General features: G+C 40.7%; 1 protein-coding gene across 2 annotated transcripts; it reads left to right on the forward strand.

The window, feature by feature from the left end:
• The first annotated feature begins 103 nt into the window (after window positions 1–103).
• Window positions 104–19,572, forward strand: ube2j1 (ubiquitin conjugating enzyme E2 J1). Of its 2 annotated transcripts, XM_062980810.1 has the most exons (8): window positions 104–242; window positions 5,321–5,394; window positions 6,985–7,116; window positions 7,951–8,035; window positions 8,428–8,533; window positions 9,638–9,770; window positions 11,692–11,820; window positions 16,979–19,572. In XM_062980810.1, the coding sequence occupies exons 1-8, from the start codon at window positions 212–214 to the stop codon at window positions 17,240–17,242; spliced, it is 954 nt and encodes a 317-aa protein (XP_062836880.1). In that variant the 5' UTR covers window positions 104–211; the 3' UTR covers window positions 17,243–19,572. The 2 variants fall into 2 exon arrangements, with proteins under 2 accessions (XP_062836880.1, XP_062836885.1); XM_062980815.1 differs by lacking the exon at window positions 11,692–11,820.
• The last annotated feature ends 4,832 nt before the right edge of the window (window positions 19,573–24,404 follow it).

Here is a 24,404-nt window from a genome sequence, read left to right on the forward strand (position 1 = left end):
TGGTCGCCAGGGACACGTCAAGGCCAGAGAGAGAGAGACGGAGAGAGGGAGGAAGGAGGCTCCTCCCTCTCCCGCCTCCTCAGTTGCCGGGTCAAAACAAAGCCTGGAGCCTGACGTGGCCTGGTTTCGACTCTGCCTCCGCCGCCGCCTGAGAGGAGGAGGAGGAGGAAGAGGAGTGAGAGAAAGAAAAGGCATCCTTCTCGGCGCCGCCATGGAGGCCCGCTACAACCTCAAGAGCCCCGGTGAGCAGAGGAGGAGGAGGGAAGGGTGGGCCGAGCGCAGGAGGGGCTGCCGGTCTCCCCTGCGTGGTGTTGGCAGGGCAGGCTCGGCTCTCACGCGAGACCGCGGCGCCAGGCCTCCTCTAGGCCGCATCGCCGAGCTCGCCAACACCGCCGCCTTCGTCTTCTTTGGCTCCGCTGGCCTATATACCGTGTCTCTATACTGGGCAAGAAATGCAGTCTGGCCGCACTCCAACCGACATGGCTGTGGGATCCTGGGATTTGTAGTTCGGGGGAGGCACCAGTCCTTGTGGGACTACAACAGGCATGAATTGTTGGAGTTGAAGTCCAAAACACCTGGAGGGCCCAAGTTTGCCCATGCCTGAACTACAACCTTGTGAGACTACAGATCCCAGCATTCCATAGCCATGGGCCCTGGCAGTTCAAGTGGTGTCAGACTGCTTTTTAATATTTAGCAGTCGATATTTTAAGATTTCTTGTGATGTCTTTGTTTAAATTCTCAGGATAATGTTTTTGTTGGTATGGCATTGAATTTTTGCCGTTTCTTGTTGGAAACTGCCCTGAATCCCCATGGAGAGATAGAGCAGGATATAAATAAAGTTTATTATTGTGTTGTCGAAGACTTTCATGGCCAGGATCACAGGGTTGTTGTATGTCTTTCGGGCTGTGTGGCCATGTTCCAGAAATATTCTCTCCTGATGTTTCACCAACATATATAGCAGGCATCCTCAGAGGTTGTGAGGCATGGATAAACTGGACAAGGAAGGAAAAAAAATATATCTGTGCAGAGTCCAGGGTGTGACAAGAGATTTTGTTCATTTTCATGGTTTCCTCCTTTCTGTTGAAGTTGTCCACATGCTTCCAGTATTTAAAAAAAATCTAGCTACCAGTATTAAAAAACTCAAAAATCAAAACAGTAGATGGGAAGCAACACTCTGAGGGCAGAGGAGCCCCAAGGACGGCTAATGACTCTTAACAAAGGATGCCCCCCAGGCAAGAGACAAACCTTTCCAATGCTAATTAGGGTGATTGACTGAAACATTAACACTGGCTTCCAACTGACAAAGGACTCTTGTCACACCCTGGACTCTGCACAGATATATATTTTTTCCTTCCTTGCCCAGTTTATCCATGCCTCACAACCTCTGAGGATGCCTGCCATAGATGTGGGCGAAACGTCAGGAGAGAATACTTCTGGAACATGGCCACACAGCCCGAAAGACATACAACAACCCTGTTTATTATTATTATTATTATCCTAAAGTGTAGAGCAGTGAATCACACCATTGACGGGTCTGGCACACAGACCCAACGCTGCCAACTTTGCATACTGGTGGACTTTGGGGTGATTGACCTTGGCATCAGAGAGTTATAGTTCACCTGTATTCAGAGAACACTGAACTCAGCAAGTGACAGGTCTGGACCAAACTTGGCACACAGACTCAACATGACCAAATGTGAATACTGGCAGAGTTTGGGAAGGATTGACCCAATGTTTTTGGAAATTGTAGTTCACCCACATAGTTACACATTTTCTAGTGGGAGCATTCATAAAAAACAAAAGCAAATACTGAGTTTTTTCAAAGAAATAGCATAACATGTCACCAAGCTGATATTACCTAACATCCAAAAACAAACAATGCCCTTTTCAAATAACCTGATACCCAAGCTAGTGTGTGTGTGCATGTATGTATGTATGTATGTATGTATGTATATACATGCATACATACACACAGTATATGACTGGAGTTACACTTAAGAAATGTATCTGTTCCAACTTACACGCAAATTCAACAAACCTACAGAACCGATCTTGTTCATAGAGACTGCCTGTATATGCTTTTTCAAGTTTCTTCTTGTTTCAAGGATTGTGGAGCCAAATAGCAGCCTCTCTATCTATGTCCTGTCAAGGCATGTGTTGACTTATGATGACTCCATGAGAGCCAGGCTGGTGTAGTGGATTGAGTATTGGATCACAACTCTGGAGATCAGGGTTTGAATCCCCATTCAGCCATAGAAACTCCACTGGGTTACTTTGAGTAAGACAAACTCTCTGAGCCTAAGAACAGATCTTGCCAAGAAACCCCTGCAATAGGTTTGCCTTAATCCAAAATGACTTGAAGGCACGCAGCAACAAAACAAACTGTTGGTTTCACTCGAAGAAATCAAAATCTAAAAGATATGTGTTCAGTTGTTTTGGTCTCGTGAATAATTTCAGAATAATGTTCTGAAAATTGTGAGGGTGGAACCATTGGCAATGATTGGTTTGCCTTAAGTAGGAGGTGTTTGAAGATATACAGCAAAAACAACAGTCTTGAATTTCTCAGGCTTTTCTTAGCCAAGGTGGATAGCTGCTCCCTTTCTCTGAAATATCATATTTTGGGTACTACTAAGCAGGCCTGACACTGTTTATCTTCTAGGCCAGTGGTCAAAGTAGTTTTCTATCCAGTATTTCAGGCAAGAGGTCTTTCCTGTTCTTAGTTGGATATCTCTGGGTTTTGTTGTACATTCCTCACCCACTTCCTGACCAGGTCTGACTCTCTTAGATTTTGGAAGCAGACAAAATCAGCTATGTTCAGTCTGATGTTGTTTTCCTTTAATTTTAAAGGACATACCAGTAAGTGTGTGTGTTTATATAACATATTTAATCAACTCTAAGATGCCACTGAGTCTAAGATGCACACTAATTTAAATACCAGCAGCAGAAAGAAATGTATGTGTGTATGTATGTATGTGTGTGTGTATACACACACACATACAGTGATTCTAAGATTCACCCCATTCTTTGAGATACGAGGAAGAAGTGTTTATTAGAATTAATGAAATGTAGTATGTAGTGGGGGGGGGAAGTATTTAGTCAGATATCAGTTGTACAAGTTCTCCCACTTAAAAAGATGAGAGAGGCCTGTAATTGACATCATAGGTAGACCTCAACTATGAGAGACAACATGATAAAACACATCCAGAAAATCACATTGTCTGATTTTTCACGAGTGTATTTGCAAATTATGGTGGAAAATAAGTATTTAGTCACCTACAAACAAGCAAGATTTCTGGGTCTCACAGACCTGTAACTTCTTTAAGAGGCTTCTCTGTCCTCCACTCATTACCTGTAGTAATGGCACCTATTTGTACTTGTTATAAGTATAAAAGACACCTGTCCACAATCTCAAGCAGTCACACTACAAACTCCACCAAAGAGCTGTCGAAGGACACCAGAAACAAAATTGTAGCCCTGCACCAGACTGGGAAGGCTGAATGTGCAAGAGGCAAACAGCTTGGTATGAAGAAATAAATTGTGGGAGCAATAATTAGAAAATAGAAGAGATTCAAGACCACTGATAATCTCCCTCGATCTGGGGTTCCACGCAAGATCTCACCCCGTGGGGTCAAAATGATCACAATAACAGTGAGCAAAAATCCCAGAACCACACGGGGGGACTTAGTGAATGACCTGCAGAGAGCTGGGACCAACGTAACAAAGGCTACCATCAGTAACACACTATGCCTCCAGGGACTCAGATCCTGTCCCTCTGCTTAAGCCAGTACATGTCTAGGCCCGACTGAAGTTTGCTAGAGAGCATTTGGATGATCCAGAAGAGTATTGGGAGAATGTCATATGGTCAGATGAAACCAAAGTAGAACTGTTTGGCAGAAACACAACTCGTCATGTTTGGAGGAGAAAGAATGCTGAGTTGCATCCAAAGAACACCATACCTACTGTGAAGCATGGGGGTGGCAACATCATGCTTTGGGGCTGTTTCTCTGCAAAGGAACCAGGGCGAATGATCCGTATACATGAACAAATTAATGGGGCCATGTAGCGTGAGATTTTGTGTGCAGATCTCCTTCCATCAGCAAGGGCACTAAAGATGAAACGTGGCTGGGTCTTTCAGCATGACAATGATCCCAAGCACACCACAAGGGCAACGGCCTCGTAAGAAGCATTTCAAGGTCCCGGAGTGGCCTAGCCAGTCTCCAGATATCAACCCTATAGAAAACCTTTGGAGGGAGTTAAAAGTCCGTGTTGCCCAGTGACAGCCCCAAAACATCACTGCTCTTAAAGAGATCTACATGGAGGAATGGGCCAACATACCAGCATCAGTGTGTGCCGACCTTGTGAGGACTTACAGAAAATGTTTGACCTCTTTCATTGCCAATAAAGGATATATAATGAAGTATTGAGATGAACTTTTGTTATTGACCAAATATTTATTTTCCATCATAATTTGCAAATAAATTCGTGAAAAATCAGACAATGTGATTTTCTGGGTGTGTTTTCTCATGTTGTCTCTAATAGTTGAGGTCTACCTATGATGTCAATTACAGGCCTCTCTCATCTTTTTAAGTGCGAGAACTTGTACAACTGATATCAGACTAAATACTCCCCCCCCCCCAACTGTATATAGAGGGTGTGTGTGTGGCAAGAGAGACAGGTAGAAAAATGTTAAGCCAATAGATGTTACTCAGTCCCATTAGTTTGAAAAGCAAACTTCCACTTTATAGAAATAATGTGTTTCCTAATGGAAATATCTTCTAATATAAAAATATTATTTTCTCACCCGCTATTCCACATGCCATTAGAAATACTTTGTTAATTGCATTCTGTATTATTTGGAATTATTATGTCTGGAATCCTTAGGGCTTGGGAAAGTTTTCACAGGCCCTAGTACTTGTCTGGTCTCTCAGAAGTTGCTACTCAAGGTCAGGCTACTCTCAGGAATATTAGCCAAATTATCATTTAGCTGTAGAATGTAACACAGAGGGGAAATTGATAGTGCCTTCATTTGTGGTTCCTTAGAAGTGCTGCTTAGACCCTATGCAATAAATGTTATTTTGTTTTTCAAACACTTCAGACTGGATATGCAACATGTGTTTGTTTTTATAAATGTGTTTGGAAGCTGTATCTATTTTATTATAATTTATGTTAAATTTTATGTCTCTGTTGAATATATTTGAAAAGAGAATTGTACACAATGAAGACTTTAAAAATATTTTGCCTGAGGGGAGAATCAATTTTTATTCAGCTTTAAGCTCTAGTTTTTTTGTGCTCATGTAGTGTTTTTTCTTCCTCCTTTCAGCTGTTAAACGTTTAATGAAAGAAGCTGCTGAACTGAAGGATCCAACAGACCATTATCATGCCCAGCCATTAGAGGTTAGTTTGTGTTCACTCTGGAAAACAAATCTAAACAAGTTATGAGTTTACCAACAATTTCACAAATATGTGTATGAATACATTGCATGTGAATGATGGTGGCATATAGACACACATATAACTTCATGGGGCAGTGACATGATAATGTAAAACTTTCTTTTTAAAGAAAAAACCAAGTTATCATAAGCTTTAAAACAGGTCAAATAACAACAGCTGTTTCTGGTTTAGATTTTCTCAGTAATCTTGCTGGGGTTTTCAGTAAAATCATGCAAAAGCAGTTTTCCTTTCAGGCAGCTGCAGGACTTTCTGAATCTTCTGAATGAATTCATCTCATGAGAAATGGCTTCCTGTTTTTTCTGCAACTTGACGCTCAGAAAAGGAAATCAAGGCAAACACACGGGGATCAGATAATCCTCTGGCAAAGTCCTTACTGTGTATCCACCTGATTGCTAACAGGCAGTTTCAAGGTCATTTGAGGGTAACTTCTAGCAGTGGCATCAGGTTCCCTACTAATGTGCAAATTTATTCACGTGCCTGTGCATTTGGGTTATGTAGATCATAATTGTGGGGTTTTATGTACTATGTGTCCTAATCATGGTTAGACTATTCATCTGTCTTCTTTGAAGCACACATGTTCATAAGTATCACCTGCATTGAGTGGCAAGTGTTGCCTATTTTGCATAATGCAGAGGTGTAAATAGCTTGTCTAGTGATCCTATATAAGGCGTTTCAAAAAGGCATAAGGTAATAGTCATGTGCAGTTAGGCATTATTGGGCTGGCATGTGAAGTAGGTAGAAAGGTTACATTAATGACTCTGGAGAGCAAGGTTACCTGCTTTTGCAAAAGCCTTCATTGAACTTCCCAGATTAATAAAATATGAATTTAGAAATCTGAGATATTTATTGTCCAGAAAATTTGGGACTGGTTCATGGTACCATTCCTAATTTTCTAAACTGATTTGAGGCAGGGTGCAGTATCACTTGTCCCTGGCACCTCATTAATGTAGATTTCTTCTACTGACAATTAAGGATAATACCAGTATTGATACTTTTGTCAGGTGACCTGTTAATTAGAATTTACTGCCATGAGTTTAAAATGAGCTCTAAAGCTTGATTCTAAATCCTGGCTAACAAAATCAATAGAATCTATTTAACAGTAATCATAGTTAATATCCTAGACATTAATAATTATTGTTAAAGCTAATGGGAGAGAGAAGGTTCTGCAAAAGGGAGTGTATGATCTGTAGCTAAGGTATTAGAAAAAGTGAATATACATTAGTCTATGTTAGAACTGATTTAATAAATGATACATATTAGTTTATATGAGGTGAGTTTTCATATTAATGTTTGCTTGAATTCTGGTTGTATCACATATATTTTTTGTAGCAAGTTTTAAATGTTTGTTAAACTATATTTGCCAGTTGAAGTATTGTTTTTGTGGTTGAAGCCAGTAAGAAATTATTTGAAGAGCACATCTTTTGTCTGTAGAAATAGCAGCAATTAATGTGAGAAGCATATCATTTAATGTGTGCCTTAATTTGATAAGCTTGAAATAGGTATTCTCAGTGCATGTTTAATATTATTTTGCAGGATAATCTTTTTGAGTGGCACTTCACAGTCAGAGGCCCTCCAGATTCAGATTTTGATGGAGGAGTTTATCACGGACGGATAGTTCTGCCACCAGAGTATCCTATGAAACCACCAAGTATTATTCTCTTAACGGTAAGAGTGCTTAACAACCGATCCATAGAAGCACAACCACTTAGTTTGATTGCCATTAAATATGTTGTAAACTCAAACAATTGGAAGAATAATTTTAAAAATACTGTGAGCATGGTTCTTGTACTTCTAGTCTTCTTCTTTGTATTCTTTGCAACTAACCTAACTGAATGTTTAGTATTTGGTTTTGTCCAGGAAGCACTGGAAGGGTCCCAAGATTGCAGAAGAAAATGATCTTTCTTCTCATTTGACCTGTAAATAGGTTGATGGTTTTTTTATGAATAAAAAAAGTACTGTAAATACCAGAACAAATTAATGAAAACTAGGTGGATGGGGTTGTGTTCATTTCTATTTGGAATTTTAATAGTTGCACTAAAAGCAATTGGTTGATGTATTACATACAGAATACTAACAATAGTGGTCCAATTTACTGTACAGTGTTCCCTCACTTATCGCGGGGATTACATTCCAGGACCTCCCGCAATAAGTGAAAATCTGCGAAGTAGGGACACTATATTTATTTTAATAAATATAGCCTCCCTCCCTCCCTCCGCCTTTTCTTGTTCGCTGAGCGATGAGGTGCAGGTAGGGTCTACTGGTGCTGCCTGTGGGCGGCTGAGGAGAACAGCGCGGGCCAGGCTGCATGCCTCAGCCTGGGCCCTTTTGTGCCTACAAGGGAGGGAGGGAGGGAGGGCTGTATGAAAAAACCCACAAAACAGCGAACCCGCAATAAGCGAGGGAACACTGTATAACAATAACTTATTCGAATCGGCCTAATATTTTAGGTTATTTAAACAAGTGAATTGAAAACTTAGTTTTTCTTTCTATCCGTTGAAGGCTAATGGAAGGTTTGAAGTGGGAAAGAAAATTTGCCTAAGTATCTCAGGACATCACCCTGAAACATGGCAACCATCATGGAGCAGTAAGTATTAGCTGATTCTGGGCATGAGGGACTGTCTTAATGAACTGAATCTATTGAACGACATACTAAACTGGACAGTAGGCCTTTCCTTGCAGTGTGTATTACATTTATGCTTCAGCCTAGGAATTGATTATGTTTGCACTTTATTTTTTTTTAATCAGCAGTTTTTATCCAGTATCTCATGTGGATTTCTAATGATGAAACAGGATTTTTCTTTTCTTATTTTCGTTACTTCTGAAAACTGCCTCTTCAAAATCTGTCCCAGGGGTCTCTGCTAGTGGGTGGAGACTATTGGATGTAATCTGAATTGCTTGTATTTTTGGCTGTTGTGCTTCAGTCGGATTCTTTTCTAATTGTTAGTTAACCTGCATATTTATCTTCTCTGATTACAGTACGAACTGCCTTACTTGCTATTATTGGATTCATGCCTACGAAAGGGGAGGGAGCCATAGGATCTCTAGACTACACACCTGAGGAAAGAAGAGCACTTGCTAAAAAGTATGAGTTTTACTTTTGAGTTTAAGTGATTATTTTGCTCATTATTCAAGGTTTATTTCAGTGTAATAATCTTGACCTTGGAGCTTATTTTTGTTTGGCAGTAAAATTTCTTTGAGCATTATTCTTAATTTGTCCAGGGCATAGGATATACTTTCCACCATCACGCCTAAATCCATTTGCTAGTTCCCATAGAAGTGGCTCTTCTGAATTACTGGATTTCCCTTAATTATTCATCAGGTCTGGAATTTTAATCCCTGTGCCCCCTGAACTTCCCTCAGTTCCTCGAATATACCCAGAATTTTGTTCATTGTGATTTTGGATTCTGACACAATTTCATGCCAACATAGTCTGGCAAGGAATAGCTCTATCCCCCTCTTTTTCCTTTCAAATGTCCATTTGTGCCTTCTAAGTGGCGTAAACCGTCATTTTGCACCACAAACCCTTAACCTGTTTTAGGCATGGGTTAATGCTTTTTTTTCATTGGGGATAAAACATAGCAGTTAAAATTGAATCATAATCCTTTGATTCTGTAGTGTGATAGAACCTCTCTAGGCTATAATACTCAAAACACCAAATGAAGAATACAATCACAGTGTGTTTCTTTACTCTTCCCCCCCCCCAGCCAGTTTTATTGCATTTAGGAGTTAAAGTAATGCATTTTCTATACATTTTGTTTCTTGAACATTTTAGTGATGACTGCTTTTTTCACTTTTTCTGTGAATGCAGTAAGGTTTGCCTATATGTATATATTTATAGTACCAGACAGAAAATATTATAACTTGCAGAAACTAAAGGAAAAAGGGTAGAAGAAGAGATGTTAAAATGTTGTGTCAACTGTTTTGTGTTAGTAATTCCTAGGATAGCAGTTTTTTTAATTAAAGTATTTTGGAGTCAGACACTTCTGTTTGTACTTTTATCACTAGTACTTTATTGTCAACTATACTATGGAGACCAATAGCAACTGATTTTTTTTTCTACAACTACAACGGTAGATCTGTGTCACATTATATCATTTAATACACTTGCAAATTCACTAGGAAATCTGGTGAGCATGATTGCTCTGAGCACTGTTAAAGTAATATATACATTTCCCTAACCCTCCAGGTCTCAGGATTTCTATTGTGAAGGATGTGGATCACTTATGAAAGAAGCTCTCTTACCATTAACGTCTGGAAGTGCCTCAAGCCAGGCTGCTGACAAAGAGGCCAAGGAACTTGCTAGGCAAATTAGTTTCAAGGTAGAGTAACTATTTTGTTCTTTCCCTCCTCCTACATAATTGGATGAATATTTCCATGACTTAAGTAAGCTGATCAAAGCTCTCTGGGTGGAAAAATGACAATAGCATGGAATGAAATTTTTAAAAAGTTACTTATACTACTTATGAGATTAATAAACCACACTCCATTTACTGCTTCGTGGGATCCAGAGCACAGTATGGCTTCCAATCTGTTTGTTTGTTTTAAAAAAGCTTAAGGTGTAGCCTAGTAAAAAAAATTAACAAAAAAATAAAAACAAAAAAAAAATTTTGTTTAGAAACCAAAGAGAGGAATTTGTGCAGGAGCCTAAAATGGCCGCTGTGCAGGAAATTCCAGTTACAATTTTTGTGTTTGAGATTGAAAGCCCATTCACACAGCACAACATAGCTCTCTGGTTCCATTTCATCTGTTGCGGCTGCATCCCAGGGGATCTTAGAGTTTGGTGAGAAACCAGAACTCTTTTCCTGATAATTGTAAAAGCCCTTCCCTTAACTGCAAATCCCATGATTTCGTGAGGTGTAAAAGTGATAGCTAAAGTGGAGTATAGCACCATAATTGTGTAGTATAATTGGGCCTGTAATTTGAGCTGAGAAGTTGGGTCTTTTTAAAAAGCGTTATTTCTGTCTTTTAATGTGCAAACTCTTGAAATATGATTTCAAAGTTTTCATCTATGTGTCTCTATGCATTAAATGTAATACAGTAGACTCTCAATTAACAGGCACCCATGGGGATTGGTAGATGCCAGATAAATATAGTTTTGGGTTACTTGAGGGTTACTGTTACAAATAAGCCTGATACCATACTCCATGCTATACCATACCATAAACTTTGTATTGATATTAATGTAGAAATCCAGTAATTAAAAGCAAAGTAAGAAAAAAAGTAATGTTACATTTCTACTAGAAACAGATTTTATTTTAATTTTTAAAAATGTTTCCTTTTAAAAATTGCCCATTGTGTGAGAGTTCTAGTTGCTTGCATTCCGATTAACTGAGAGTCTGATTGTATTAAGAATGGCTGCCATAAAGTTCCCTGAGTAATTTCCAAAAAAGTGGTTGCTTTGTGCGTTGGACAACCTAAATGATGTTAGAATAGCAGTGATTGTCCAGAGCTTCCCTTGTGCAAGATGCTCTTCTCCCTGTTCCTGTTGTTAGCAGTTCTTCTCACAAAAGAGAATTGGGGCAGCACTGTGTACATAATGTGTTGTCAGATAACACAGCCCAACCAAAAAAGTATTTTTTTCTTCTTGATGTGTTGGTTTTTAGGCCTGTTCCTCGGACTGTTTGGGGCACTGATTTAGAAAATTGCTTTGGATAGACTGCTTCAGCTCTAGTTTCTTAGATATGGTTATCATGATTTTCTGTGGACGAGCAGATGGCGATTGGTATATGACATATGTTCTGTATCTCAAAAACTAGAGCAGATAGGGGAAAACTGATGCTATTTTTGGAATCAGCAGGTTCCATATACTCAGAAACAGGGAGAACATTTGAGGAATCAAAATGTGTGTTGGCGAGTGTAAATTATTGATTTAGAGACCCCGTGTTAATTTCATAGGTTCTTCTAAGGCAAACCATACTCTAAGATTATTTTGCCAGCATATGAAATATTAAATTGCTATCACTACCCCCTTCCAATGTGTTTAATTTTTCCATTTTAATTTTGTGTAGATAAACTAATAGTGATAAACTATTAAGTTGATAAAAGAAATCCTTTTTTGCCTTTTGAATACTGTCATTTCTAAAATAATCATTTCAATTTGCTCAAGAAGTAATGTGCATATTATGTGTACCTCTTAACAAGTGTTGAATAAGTCATGTAGATTAAGAAAAAAAATTTCATAACATAATCCGTTTAGAGCTCTGAACTCCCATCTAGCTTTGTGGCATCCTTTTGTTTAAGGCGGAAGTTAACTCATCTAGAAAATCTGTTGCTGAACCAGCAAACTTATCAGATCGAAGCCACTCAGACAGTTCCCCTGAACACCAACAAGAAAGTACAATCCCAGCCTTCCAGGACACGATTGAAGTGGTGGGTATGAAACAAATATGGAAATGATGCATTTTCCAAGGGGTTTAAGGGGAGAAGGATTCCTATTGCTTTGTGTTGTTTGGAGATCAATTTAACCTTGTTAATGTTCTCAGAAAGGATTTACTCCTCACAGTTAGTGATAACTGATCTTATATCTAGAATTTTTCATATCTGTGATCACATCATTGATAACACAGCCCAACAAAAACAATCTTGGTGTCTTCGGTTTTAGGACTGTTCCTGGAGTTATTTGGAACACTGATTTAGAAAATTGCATTGGATAGATCACAATAGCTCTAGTTTCTTAGATAGGGTTATTAAATAGGCCTAGAAATAGGTCTAACGTTTGAGGCACCAAAATGTGTGTTGGCCAGTGTAATTTGTAACTTTCTCTGTTAATTCTAGGCCCTATCAACTGATTTTTTTTCACATTTGGAAGAGGGAGAGCTGTTGATATCACCACCTCCCTTATTTACAATTTCTGTGTAAGCTGCCATCCAGAAAAAATTCATTTGTGATAATACAGTGATTCATTATTTCCTTCTTAAATTGCTAACTTCCATGATAGGGGATGGATTGAGATTTTACTTCCTAATTTTGGTTGTTTCTTAGATATATATTTTCGCGCTTTCTTGTCACTGTGCTACCATAAGTGACACAGTGAGCCTGTTCCTCATCTTTATGCCTTGTCCACTATGACTCCTATATCTGTGGAACTGCTGGCCATAGTTTCATTTGTCTACTTCAGAAGAAATATGGGTTCTCTAGACATTTTTCTTGGTCTTCCTGTGTGATTCCATGGGACGGAAGTCCATCATTTCAATAGGGGTCACCATTATCTGTAGTTTTGTGTATCCATGTGAAGTCCAGGAATGTTTTCACTGGGCAGATGGGAATTGCACTATATATGTAGCTCTGAGAGCCAGTATGGAGTAGTGGTCTAAGTATTGAACTATGACACTGGGAGATGGAAGTTTGAACCCTGCTCAATCTTGGAAACCTACTGGGTGACCTTGGACAAATCACATTTAACTTCAGAGGAAGGCAAAAGCAAACTTGTTTTTTTTGGGTTTACCTTAGAATCACCATAAATAAAAAATGCCTTGATTGCTATGGGTTTTATCCCAGGACTTCACAAGTCTTAGTGTCATCAAGTTTCCAGCCCTCAATGTGTAGCTAGACTAGAGATAAGGCCAAGCTCAGGGATTTTTTTAAGTTTCTGCTGGTTTGGAGTTTATTCTTGGTACTCTGCTACATTTCAGTGGAATTACCCTAAGTGAGGGTTATTTTTGAACCCAACCGCTCAGATTCCCCAACAAAGGGTTATTGAGCCCAGTCACATGCGCTTTGAGTAAAAAGGAAAATAGCTTTAAAGCAAGGGTGAAAAGGAGCAGAGAAAGGTTTCTTAAAGAGATTTTTTTTTAGCTTTGGGTTTTTGGATTTTTTTTGGAGAATTTCATTTTATTTTTGAAAGCTGAGAACCATGGAAAGGAAGCGGGAATTCATTTGGACTCTTCCCAAATTGGAAGATGATAGATCTAACTACATCAATTGGAAAAGTGGACTGGAATTGATCCTGAATGTGAAACAGACTGAAGTTTACAGCCAAGACCCACCACCAGCTGGAAATTAGGCGTACAGTTCCTGTTATCTGATATTTTATTTTTATTGCTTTTCATGGTTCTACTGGGAGCCCCTGTTGGTGCAGTGAGTTAAACTCTTGTGCCGGCAGAACTGCTGACCAATAGGTTGGCTGTTCGAATCCGGGAAGAGCAGGTGAGCTCCCTCTGTCATCTCCAGCTCCCCATGCGGGGACATGAGAGAAGCTTCTCACAAGGATGGTGAAACATCAAACATCCAGGCATCCCCGGGGCAATGCCCTTGCAGACGGCCAATTCTCTCATACCAGAAGCGACTTGCAGTTTCTCAAGTCACTCCTGACACGAAAAAAAATGGTTCTACTATTTAGTTTTATTACAACCTGTGACTTTTACTACACATTATAAACCACTTTAAAGATTATGGCACAAAAACAGCATAGAAAATTCTACATTGATAATACTTTTCTTCTTCATTTTAAGAATTTAAATGAACTATTGCAAGTAGAGATGCATCTATCATTTTGAATATGTGTCTCCAACTTCTGAGTCCTGCCTGTGGAAACCAAATGGGGTTTGTACAGAGGGTAATTTCTTTCTCAAAATAGTATGGGACTTGCACCTCAAAGCTACACTAGTTTTAGCCCTAAGCCTGAGAGACTTATGTAAACTAAAACAAATAAAGGCTCTGCACTTTAGTGATTTTCAGCTTTTATTCTATTAAATATGCTTACCATGTTCTCTTTTTTCATCATCTCCAAAGTAAATTTGACCACATAAAGGGCAGTATTAATTCTGGCCATTTTAAATAATTGTTAACTTAATTATGACATATTAATACGGTGAAGGAGAGTGCTTATATAACCCATCCACTTTGGAAGTAGCTGAGGCCTGATCCTGGTACAGGGCAGCTGCTGCTATGACTGCTGTAGATGCAATCTAAATTCACGGACAAATTGTAGACAAATCCTTGTTAAGCTGTGAGTGTGTGTTCCCAGGGTTGATGGGAGTACAGATTGGTTAAAAAAAATTCATGTGAAATAACGTCAGACCATCTGTTGCCTGGTGAAGAGTATTTTCCAGCTATTTAGAAATGTGGGCATGCTAATATTATGTAGATTTCACCAAGAAACATTCCCTCTCTTTCGCATATGGAAAGAACTATGATTTGACTCACTCTTTGCAAGTCTCATAATTCTTCAGTGCATTGTGTGCGCTTTAAGCTTATCAGCTGCAGTCACTGGAAATAATAGTATGTTGCCCTGGGACAAGGAAAAAAAGTCTGCAATTGTTCAAATTAATCCTATTTTGAATGAATTTGTTTCCCCTTGCTGCTCATCATCTGTATTTCATCTGTACTTGAATCTTCAAAATAGGTGCCATGCTTAAAGCAAAACAAAAAGCCTTAACTTATTTATTTCCATTTGTTGCATATGACAGATGATTAACTACCCAAAGTAGATTAATATTTTAAGGGATCAGGATGTTGATCTCTCTGCATGTGGTATTGCTTCACTCGACATATGTTTGAAGAAGCCCATAATGCTGAGCTCCCAGTGGCCTGGTGAGAAGCAAACTCTGGTTGTTTTTTTTTATATTGTGAAGCTACCTTTTATTTCTTATGAAACAGAAGGGCTGCCACCTTTTTCTGCTTAATGATTGTCTGTAAATATCTAAAGATGTGTCTCCATAGATGTATCTCCAATTGCATCCTTAATACTATATATAGTTTGCTATATTTTATCATTCTTTAGTGAGAATAACCAATATAGATATTTTTTAAATATTAGTGTTATGTCTTTATAATACTAGGATTCATATGTTGTGAAAAAGCATTGTAAAAAAGTGTGTGCCCTTGCTCCCTTAGTATTTGGCTGAGGTACACCACAGGGTATTCACAAATATTTTAATTTCTGAAACTGAAAAGGAAAAATGAGTGTTAGACAGGAAGACTAAAGGCTGAGAAAATGGAAGTGTGCAAAGTGAAGCATTTTGTCTCACTTCTATTAGTTTGTATTCCATTCATTCCATGTTGCATTCAAATTGGATGCATTTGTGTTGTGTCCTTCATTGATTAAGTGGAAGCTCCAGGCATCTCATCTTGCTTGTCACTTTTGGGTTTATTGTTCAAATATGAAATTCACAACTGTTTTCATGTTAGAGTAGGAGTTATCAAGGATTGAGAAGAAGTGGTCATTTTTCACCCTGGAAGTAACATCACATTATTCCAGTTTTAATTTCTGGCTGTTTTGGGGATTTTTATTTTAAGGCATTTTAAGATATGTCATGATCATAAGGTCAGAACATTTCCATTTAATTGAGGAACTTGAAGAGGCTGCGGAATGGGACCTTTTGGGCTGTACGTTGCCTATGGACCCCTTTGCCCTGTACATTTTAGAGGCAATTTAGGTTTGTAGATACATCATGGCTTTTCAATCTGCAGCTTTACTGTTCTCTCTTACTGTTCCCTCTGACCATTCTGTGAATGTTATACTGTGCCTCAGCACTGTATCTATTCACAAAAGTACCTTCAATGCAGATATATTTTAAAGAACAAATGAAAGTGATTGGGATTCGTTTTGCTTTTCATATGTTTTATAAAGGAGTGTACAACTTGTTTAGTATTACATCTAGGAGTGGGGATGGCTGAAGAAAAGGCAAAATGGGGCAGGTAGAAATCCTGTGAAAGAGATAAGGATGTGAAGATACAAAGTGATTTGGACAAAACCCTGACAATAAAACCTTGGGGTAGGAGGTTCACATGCTAGAGGTTGAATGAATATTTGTACCAGAAGAAAAGAGGAAAGAAGGAGGCCTGTTGACAAACGCAAGGCCTCCAAATGATAGATACCTTCCAACTTCCAGACTGGAGGAAGATATGGAAATCTGTGAAATAGTGGAATTGTAGATTTGTGTACTGTGCTTGGATTCTTGCCATTTCACAGATCCCGGCATTTCCCTTGTAATACAATGCTGTACATCCTACTCTACTTTACCCTATGTTGTGTAAAGTACTGTGTTGTGTACATGTTGTAGTTTGAATCCCCCATTGGTCGATGCAGGGATACATTGAGCCCAGAGAATCTGAGAGGTGACCTATTAAACCAAACCATCATGAGGTTAACAGATAATTTCCTTCACTGCCAGAGACACAGTGTAACCCAGCTGTAAAAGTCTGTGAGCCTGGCAAGTTGCTGGGTCAGTTGTCACTTCACCTCCTGAATTTTATCTAAAATGGACAGTGGGAGTGAGCTTTAGGTTTCTGCACTCTATCCCACACTAGAGAGCATGTTTACCTTGTGGAGCATGGGACGTCCCATGCTGGGGGGAGGGGGGGGGAAGCAGGCTTCCTCACTAATTTATCAAATATCCTTTCTTCCTCCTATTGCTTTTAAAATATTGTCACACTTTGCTGCATTAAACACTACATTTTTGAGTACTCCTAGGATATGTATTCTCCTTTGCTCTGTACCTTAAAAAACACATTCATTCAGCCAAGATGACAGTTAACTGTTCCATTCTTTTAAATCTATCCCCTCCTTTTCCCCTTTCTTCTGCAGTCTGAAAATCGGTCCAACTCGCCCCCTTCAAGTCCTGAAAGTAATCCCCAGCCTGTGGCAAATGCAACCTCTCTGAGCCCTCGCCAGAGGCGTGCGCAGCAACGGAGGGTGCCGGCATCAACCAACTTCAATCAGGGTCAACAACCGAGAGTCAACGCAGATCCTATAGAGTCAAACGTCCTAATTCTTGTTCTTGTTCTGGCATTAGCAGCACTTATATTTAGGCGTATATGTTTATCCAATGAGTATATATTTGAGTTATGATTTTTTTCTCGTAATTGTTACTTAATCTCTTTACTAAGGTATTGGATGTTGGATATGAGGATTGTTTACATAAGGTCACTTTTTGTATTTACTCATTTTAAGTCAGAATGTTGCTGTACCGTGGGGTACCGTAATATCTCCAAGGAGTGTGCACCTTAATATTGGTGTGAGTATTGACTATTAGCAATCTGTACAAACCAAGCAGATGGCCTGCAAAAATGCTTTGACATTAGCAGGATGTTTAGGCAATAAGAGGACTGGATGGATCACTTGTGAACTTTCGTGGATAACTTTTAACTGAGGAAAACAAGATAGTTGTAATTTTATGCTTGAATGAATAAACTATAAAAGTTTGCCTGAATGAACTATTAATGTTTGTCTGAGAGGGATACATTTAAGTGCAAATATGTCTATATAGAAGATGTTATTAAACTGAGCAGGGAAGGGAAGTCGCTATTATTTTGTAAGTACATTTATTTTTCACACAACAAATGTGCCCGGGGGGGGGGGGGATCCTGATATTGTGAGACTTTTATCATCTGTGGAAAAAGGGGCAGGACATATTTAATTTTCTTTTTAATTTTAATTATCTAAGTTAGAATAATACTTTGCGAGATTTAAATGTGATTTTCTGATATTCAGTTGTGTATATTTGACTTTTTTTACATTTGGATATTCTGAAATTGGTTATAACTATGTATAATTTACCCAGAACTTATTGACAGTGACATCCTCCAAAAATACATATAATGCATTATCTGTTTCATGTGCCCATTATTTTAAAAAAATTAAAAGCAATTTCAAAATCTGTAAATAAGAATATGATTATTTGAGAAGATTATCCATGAAAGCTGTGAAGTGCCAAGAACAGAACTTGTGAGTTTTATTTTAATTAATGAGTTGAAAAAGCATTGCAGTTTTTCACTGTGAAAGAGGCTAACCTTGTGAATATATTCCTTGTGCTAATAGGCAAGTTTTCATGCAAATCAGGAGATTGAAGTTTCTGGACCAAACTTGGCATGCATGCCCAATTTTAAATACTGGTGGGGTTTGAAGGCAATTGACCTTAGAGGTTGGGAGTTGTAGTTCACCTGCATTCCAGAACCCTCTGCTGTATGCAACTCAAAAGGACCCTAGAATCTCGGACTTATAGTTCACCCATATCCAGTGATTATTCTGAACCCAAACAAAAATTGATCTGGACCAACTTTGGTACATAGACCGAACATGGCCAACTTTGAATGCTGGTGGGGTTTGGAGGGAATTGACCTTGAATTTAGGAAGTTATAGTTCACCCACATTCAGAGAGCTCTGAACCCAAGGGACAAAGGATCTGGAACAAATTTGGCACACAGGCCCAACATACACAACTTTGAATATTGCTGGGTTTTGGGGAGAACTGATCTTGAATTTAGGGTAGGCATAGGCAAACTTTGGCCCTTCAGGTGTTTTGGACTACAACTCCCACAATTCCTAACAGCCAGTAGGCTGCTAGGAATTGTGGGAATTGTCCAAAACACCAGGAGGGCCGAAGTTTGCCCATGCCTGAATTAGGGAGTTGTAGTTCACCCGCATCCAGAGAGCACCATGAACCCCAACCAAAAATGGACCCGGAACAAACTTGGCACAAATACCCAACATGCCCAATATCGAATCCTGGTATGGTTGGTACAATGGCAGATGATGATGGAAGTTGTAATTTACCCTCATTTTATGCATTTTCTAATGGGCCCATTATTAAAATCCAAAATTCAATAATGAATACTTTTTATCACTGCAAAAGACTTACCAGGCATCACCAGGTACCTAAGCTAGTATATAGTAAAAATCAAAGTATGTATATATGTAAATATGTGGGTGACAATATATGCTTGTGGCCGATTTCCTATTGGCTCCCACTTCCTTGGAGCTTTTAAACAGTCTGAATGGCCATATGTCAGGGGTGCTTTGATTGTGCTTTTCTTGCATGTCGGGGGGGTTGGACTATATGGCCCATGTAGTCTTTTCCAACTCTGATTCTGATCCCAGAGATCATTGTGATTCCCACCATCGATGGGCCTGGACCATACTTGGCACACAGACTCTTCCCCCCCCCCCCCTCCCAATCAACAGAAATGCTGGAGTGGTTTGAGGGAAATTAACCTGGCATGATGTGAGTTGTAGTCAACCATACCAGGTTTTCCATACATTTTCTTAATGGGACCATTCATAATATCCCAAAACAATGACTTTTGCTAATAAATAGTGTTTATTTGGAAAACAAATTACCAAATATCCGGACATTGCCAGGTACCTAAGCTTGTATATAATAAAGTTCATATTTTACTTTAGCAATTGTTTTTGGTTTATCTTTTGGAAGGGGGGGTCAATTTTTCAACAACAGCAGAAAAGCCTGCAAGCTTCTTCAGATTTAGATAAAAGAAGGTTCAAGGGTCCCCATAATATTTGATCTTGTCATGATATTGGTTCTTGTCACTGAGTTCAAAACAGTGGATAGGGCATTTAGGTATCATGGTGGAATTGTTTTTTACCCCTTCTTTCTAGGACTTCTTACAGGTTTTAAGAAGGTATAAAATTGTGAATAAAGGGCCATTCTTTTTGTTTAAAGAAATAGTGATAGAATGGGACATGGGGGCAGCTGAAGATTTATTGAGACTCCTGCCTCAACCCACCTTTCCATCTGCGTAAGTACATTTCTATCATTAGAGGGTGGACCTACACTGTAGAATTAATGCAATTTAATGCCACTTTCACTGTCATGGCTCAGTGCTATGGAATCATTGGGGTTTTTTTCGTGTCAGGAGCAACCGGAGTTGCTTCTGGAGTGAGAATTGGCCATCTGCAAGGACGTTGCCCAGGGGACGCCCGGATGTTTTGATGTTTGAGGCTTCTCTCATGTCCCTGCATGGAGCTGGAGCTGATAGAGGGAGCTCTTCCCGGTTGGGATTCGAACCTGGCAGCCTTCAGGTCAGCAACCCAAGGCTTTTATCCCCTAGGCCACCGGGGGCTCCATCATTGGGGTTATAGTTTTACAAAGTAACGACCCTTTTCCCAGTTGAAAGGAGATGTTGACAAGCTGGAAAGCGTCCAGAGGAGGGCGACTAAAATGATTAAGGGTCTGGAGAACAAGCCCTATGAGGAGCGGCTTAAAGAGCTGGGCATATTTAGCCTGCAGAAGAGAAGGCTGAGAGGAGACAAATATGTGAGGGGAAGTCATAGGGAGGAGGGAGCAAGCTTGTTTTCTGCTGCCCTGCAGACTAGGACGCGGAACAATGGCTTCAAACTACAGGAAAGGAGATTCCACCTGAACTTCAGGAAGAATTTCCTCTGTGAGAGCTGTTTAGCAATGGAACTCTGCCCCAGACTGGTGGAGGCTCTCTCTTTGGAGGCTTTTAAGCAGAGGCTGGATGGCCATCTGTCGGGGGTGCTTTGAATGAGATTTTACTGCTTCTTGCAGGGGGGTGGACTGGATGGCCCGTGAGGTCTCTTCCAACTCTATGATTCTATGATTCTATGAGAGCTGCTAGCTCACCAAACTACAATTCCCAGGATTACAACTTATAGCAGAGAGTTGGCATATCTGCTTTAGCAAGAGAAAGTTTACCATTTTTATTTTCTTTCTTCCTATAAATTTTTCCTTCAGTTCCTAATTTTCAGATATTGTAACTTAAACCTTCAGTTTAATATTTAGAAGTGCAGTTTGGATATCCAAAGATAAAAGACCGGCACAGTTCCAAAGGGAATGTCAACATAGCAAATGTAAGAATTGGGAATGGTTTTCAGTATCTCACTCGCTGCAATGCTGAAAATTTGAGGGCTGAAAGACATGTTAATAGAAGGGGATTTTGTTGTTTATTCATACTGTCAGAACCCTGCTACTAGAGCCTGGATGTGGCTCTGAGTTTCAGGGTCACTGACATTGATAAGACACCTGCGTCTCAGGACTCGGAGAAGAAACGGCTGCTGGACTTGGCGGGGAATCTGCGCGGGGTTTTGCTGAGCGGGAAGAGACTTTTCAAATGAGGGGGAGGGTATATAAAGGATGGTTGGCCGGAGACTCCCATTCTTGGCTTTTCTGATGTTTATGTTTCCTGCAGTAAAGTTTCTGGTGATATCACAGAGAGTCTCGTGTGTTCATTCAGGAGCGGCTGTAGTGAGCTGACACTAAGCCAAGAATACGGACACCATCCCGCTGTAGCGGTGAGGTGCAACATGCAAGTTGTCACGACCCAGGCTACAGAGCACCAATAACCATACGCAGAGGCCAGATTCTATCTAATATCTTTATTAAGGAAATATATAAAGTTAGTAAAAGCAAATGTAAAAGTTAGTCCAGAAGCAGACCTTTCAGGAAAGGTCAAAATTAGTCCAAAGAAACAATGTCCAATATGAAATATTAAGGTCCAAAGTTGTAATCCAATAACCGAAACACTCACTTTGCCAGGCAAAGTGAGGGGAGATGACAAGGTCCTTTAGTCCATGAACTTGAGCAAGGCTAGGAAATAACTTGATACTTGAAACAAGGCTTGAAACGTGGAACAAGGTAACGAGGAACAAGAACAAGGTCCGTGGAATAACTTGGTAAAATCCGTGAAACAAGGCAAGGGTTAGTCCTGGGAAACAAGGCAGATCCGTAGGTAAACAAAGGCTGGGAAACAGGAGCGGAGGCTGGAAACAAGGCAAGGCTTGAGCAGGAACGAGGCTTGAATCGGAGCGAGCTGTCCAGACACAACTCACTCCGGAGGCTGACGAATTGACTCCGCGAAGTTACTACGCGGGTAAAACACCTATATAGAGTCTAACTTTCCCGCCGAAGCAGTTCTCTGGGAACCAGAAACGAAAGCTAAACTCTGAGACCAGATGTCTGACTCCTTAAAGATTCTCACGAAAAGCAGACTTAATTGGGTACATTCTTAGCTGCTATCCTCGCACTCCTGCGCGAAGCTGCTTCCAAACCCCTCTGTTGTTTACAAAACTCATGGCGAGAGAACACGGGAGATGTAGGCTCAGGGTTTGTTTGACATACTTCTGGGACACAACTTTCTTGCAGGTGCAAGGTTCCCAGATCTGCCTGGGAAAGATCTGGCTGAGAAGATTCCAGTTCTGACTGGGAAGGTAAAACACCCAAGTTTTCTTCTTCATCAGGCATTACAATGTCATGAGCAGGACTACAAGGCCCATGAGTCATCACACTATCCCCCTCCTCAAGGCCCCTCCCAAACTGGGACTCTCTCCCCGAGGCGCGAGGTCGTGGCTTGGCGGGATAGGTCTGATGGAAGCGACGGGTTAGATCAGGAGCATGGACTGTGGAGGCGTCTTCCCAAGAGCGTTCCTCAGGGCCAAAACCCACCCAGTCAATGAGATATTGCAGGCGGCGGCGGTGAAAGCGAGAATCTAAAATGTCCTGAACCTCGAACTCGTCCTCCCCATCCACCAAAATAGGGACGGGGGCCGGCCGGTCTACATCTGGCCGCACACCATCCGCCGGAAGGAGCAGGGAGCGGTGAAACACTGGGTGAATGCGCATTGAACGTGGAAGTTGGAGTTTGAAAGTCACGGGGTTTAATTGCGCCACCACTGGATAGGGGCCAATGAAACGGGCATCTAACTTCCGGCAAGGGCGGTGGGAGGGCAAAAAGCGAGTGGACAGAAAAACCCGATCTCCTACCTTGATTTCGGGGCCCGGCTGGCGATGTTTGTCCGCGTGACGTTTATAGTCCTCCTTGGCTTGTTCCAGTTGCTGAAGCAAAAGTTGTTGCACCGCTGTGAGTTCCTGCAGCCAATCTTCTGCTGCGGGAACTTCTGAAGTTTCAATGACAGGGGGAAAGAAACGTGGATGGAAGCCGTAGTTTGCAAAGAACGGCGTTTCTTTTGTAGAAGCCTGGACTCCATTGTTGTAGGCAAATTCCGACAGTGGTAACAGAGAAGCCCAATTGTCCTGTTGGTAGTTTACATAACAGCGAAGGTACTGTTCCAAAGTGGCATTGGTGCGCTCCGTTTGCCCATCCGTTTGGGGATGATGAGCTGAAGATAAACGAGAGTCTATGCCCAATAGTTTTTGTAGTACCTTCCAGAAACGAGAGGTGAATTGGGATCCACGGTCTGTGACCAAACTCTTGGGCAATCCATGTAGTCTGAAAACATGTTGGAGGAATAAATCTGCAGTCTCTTGGGCCGTGGGAAGACCTTTACAGGGAATGAAATGGGCTAACTTGGTGAAAAGGTCCACCACCACTAGGATCGTGGTGAATCCACAGGAAGGTGGTAAGTCAGTGATAAAATCCGCAGAAATTATTTCCCATGGGCGAGATGGGTTAGGAAGGGGGTGTAGAAGCCCTGAGGGCTTCTCCCTTCTTATCTTGGAGCGCTGGCATACTGGGCAGGTGTTAACATATTTTTCTACATCCTTGCGGATCTTGGGCCACCAGAAATCTCTTAGGATCAAATGCATGGTTTTAAATAGTCCGAAATGCCCTGCTGGTTTGCAGTCATGACACAGACGAAGTACTTTTTCCCTGCCCGGTCCGGGTGGGATATAAACATGATTTCTATAGCAAAGCAGTCCATCTTTAAGCGAAAAGGGAAAGTGCAGACCTTGACGAAGTTGGTCCTGCGCCCAGGCATCTGCTTGCTGACTAGCCCTGATTTCTTGAGCACAGATGGGCCCTGGATTAGGGGGAGTTGAATCAATGGGAGTGGATTTGGTGTTCCCCACTGTGAGCGTGGCAAAGTTCTCGGGTTGTAGTAGTTGGGATTCAAAGGTCTCCTTGCGTCCCGCAGCGTATTCCGGTTTACGTGACAGGGCGTCTGCTTGCTTGGTTTGGGCTGGGGTCACATAATGAATCTGGAAGTTGAAACGTTCAAAGAATAAAGCCCAACGTTGCTGCCTTTGATTTAGCTTGCGGGCAGTTCTTAGATGTTCTAGATTCCGATGATCAGTGTGGACTTCAATGGGAAATTTGGCCCCTTCTAGCCAATGTCTCCAAGTTTCAAAAGCTGCCTTTATGGCTAATAGTTCTTTTTCCCAAATGGTATAGTTCCTCTCTGGTGCGGTTAGTTGACGAGAATAATAAGCACAAGGATGAAGGTGATCTCCCACCGGTTGTAGGAGCACAGCCCCAATTGCCACATCAGAGGCGTCCGCTTGCACCACAAAAAGGGT

The sequence above is a fragment of the Anolis carolinensis genome, chromosome 1, assembly GCF_035594765.1.
Source record: "Anolis carolinensis isolate JA03-04 chromosome 1, rAnoCar3.1.pri, whole genome shotgun sequence".
Classification (NCBI taxonomy): Eukaryota; Metazoa; Chordata; class Lepidosauria; order Squamata; family Dactyloidae; genus Anolis; species Anolis carolinensis.

What these genes read in the sequence shown, in the direction of transcription:
- ube2j1 (XM_062980810.1), top strand. Translation starts at nt 212, where the DNA reads ATGGAGGCCCGCTACAACCTCAAGAGCCCCG. An exon ending in AGAAGAGCACTTGCTAAAAA is followed by an intron (nt 8,534 to 9,637) that starts GTATGAGTTTTA and finishes CTAACCCTCCAG; the next exon opens with GTCTCAGGATTTCTATTGTG. An exon ending in TCCAGGACACGATTGAAGTG is followed by an intron (nt 11,821 to 16,978) that starts GTGGGTATGAAA and finishes TTTCTTCTGCAG; the next exon opens with TCTGAAAATCGGTCCAACTC.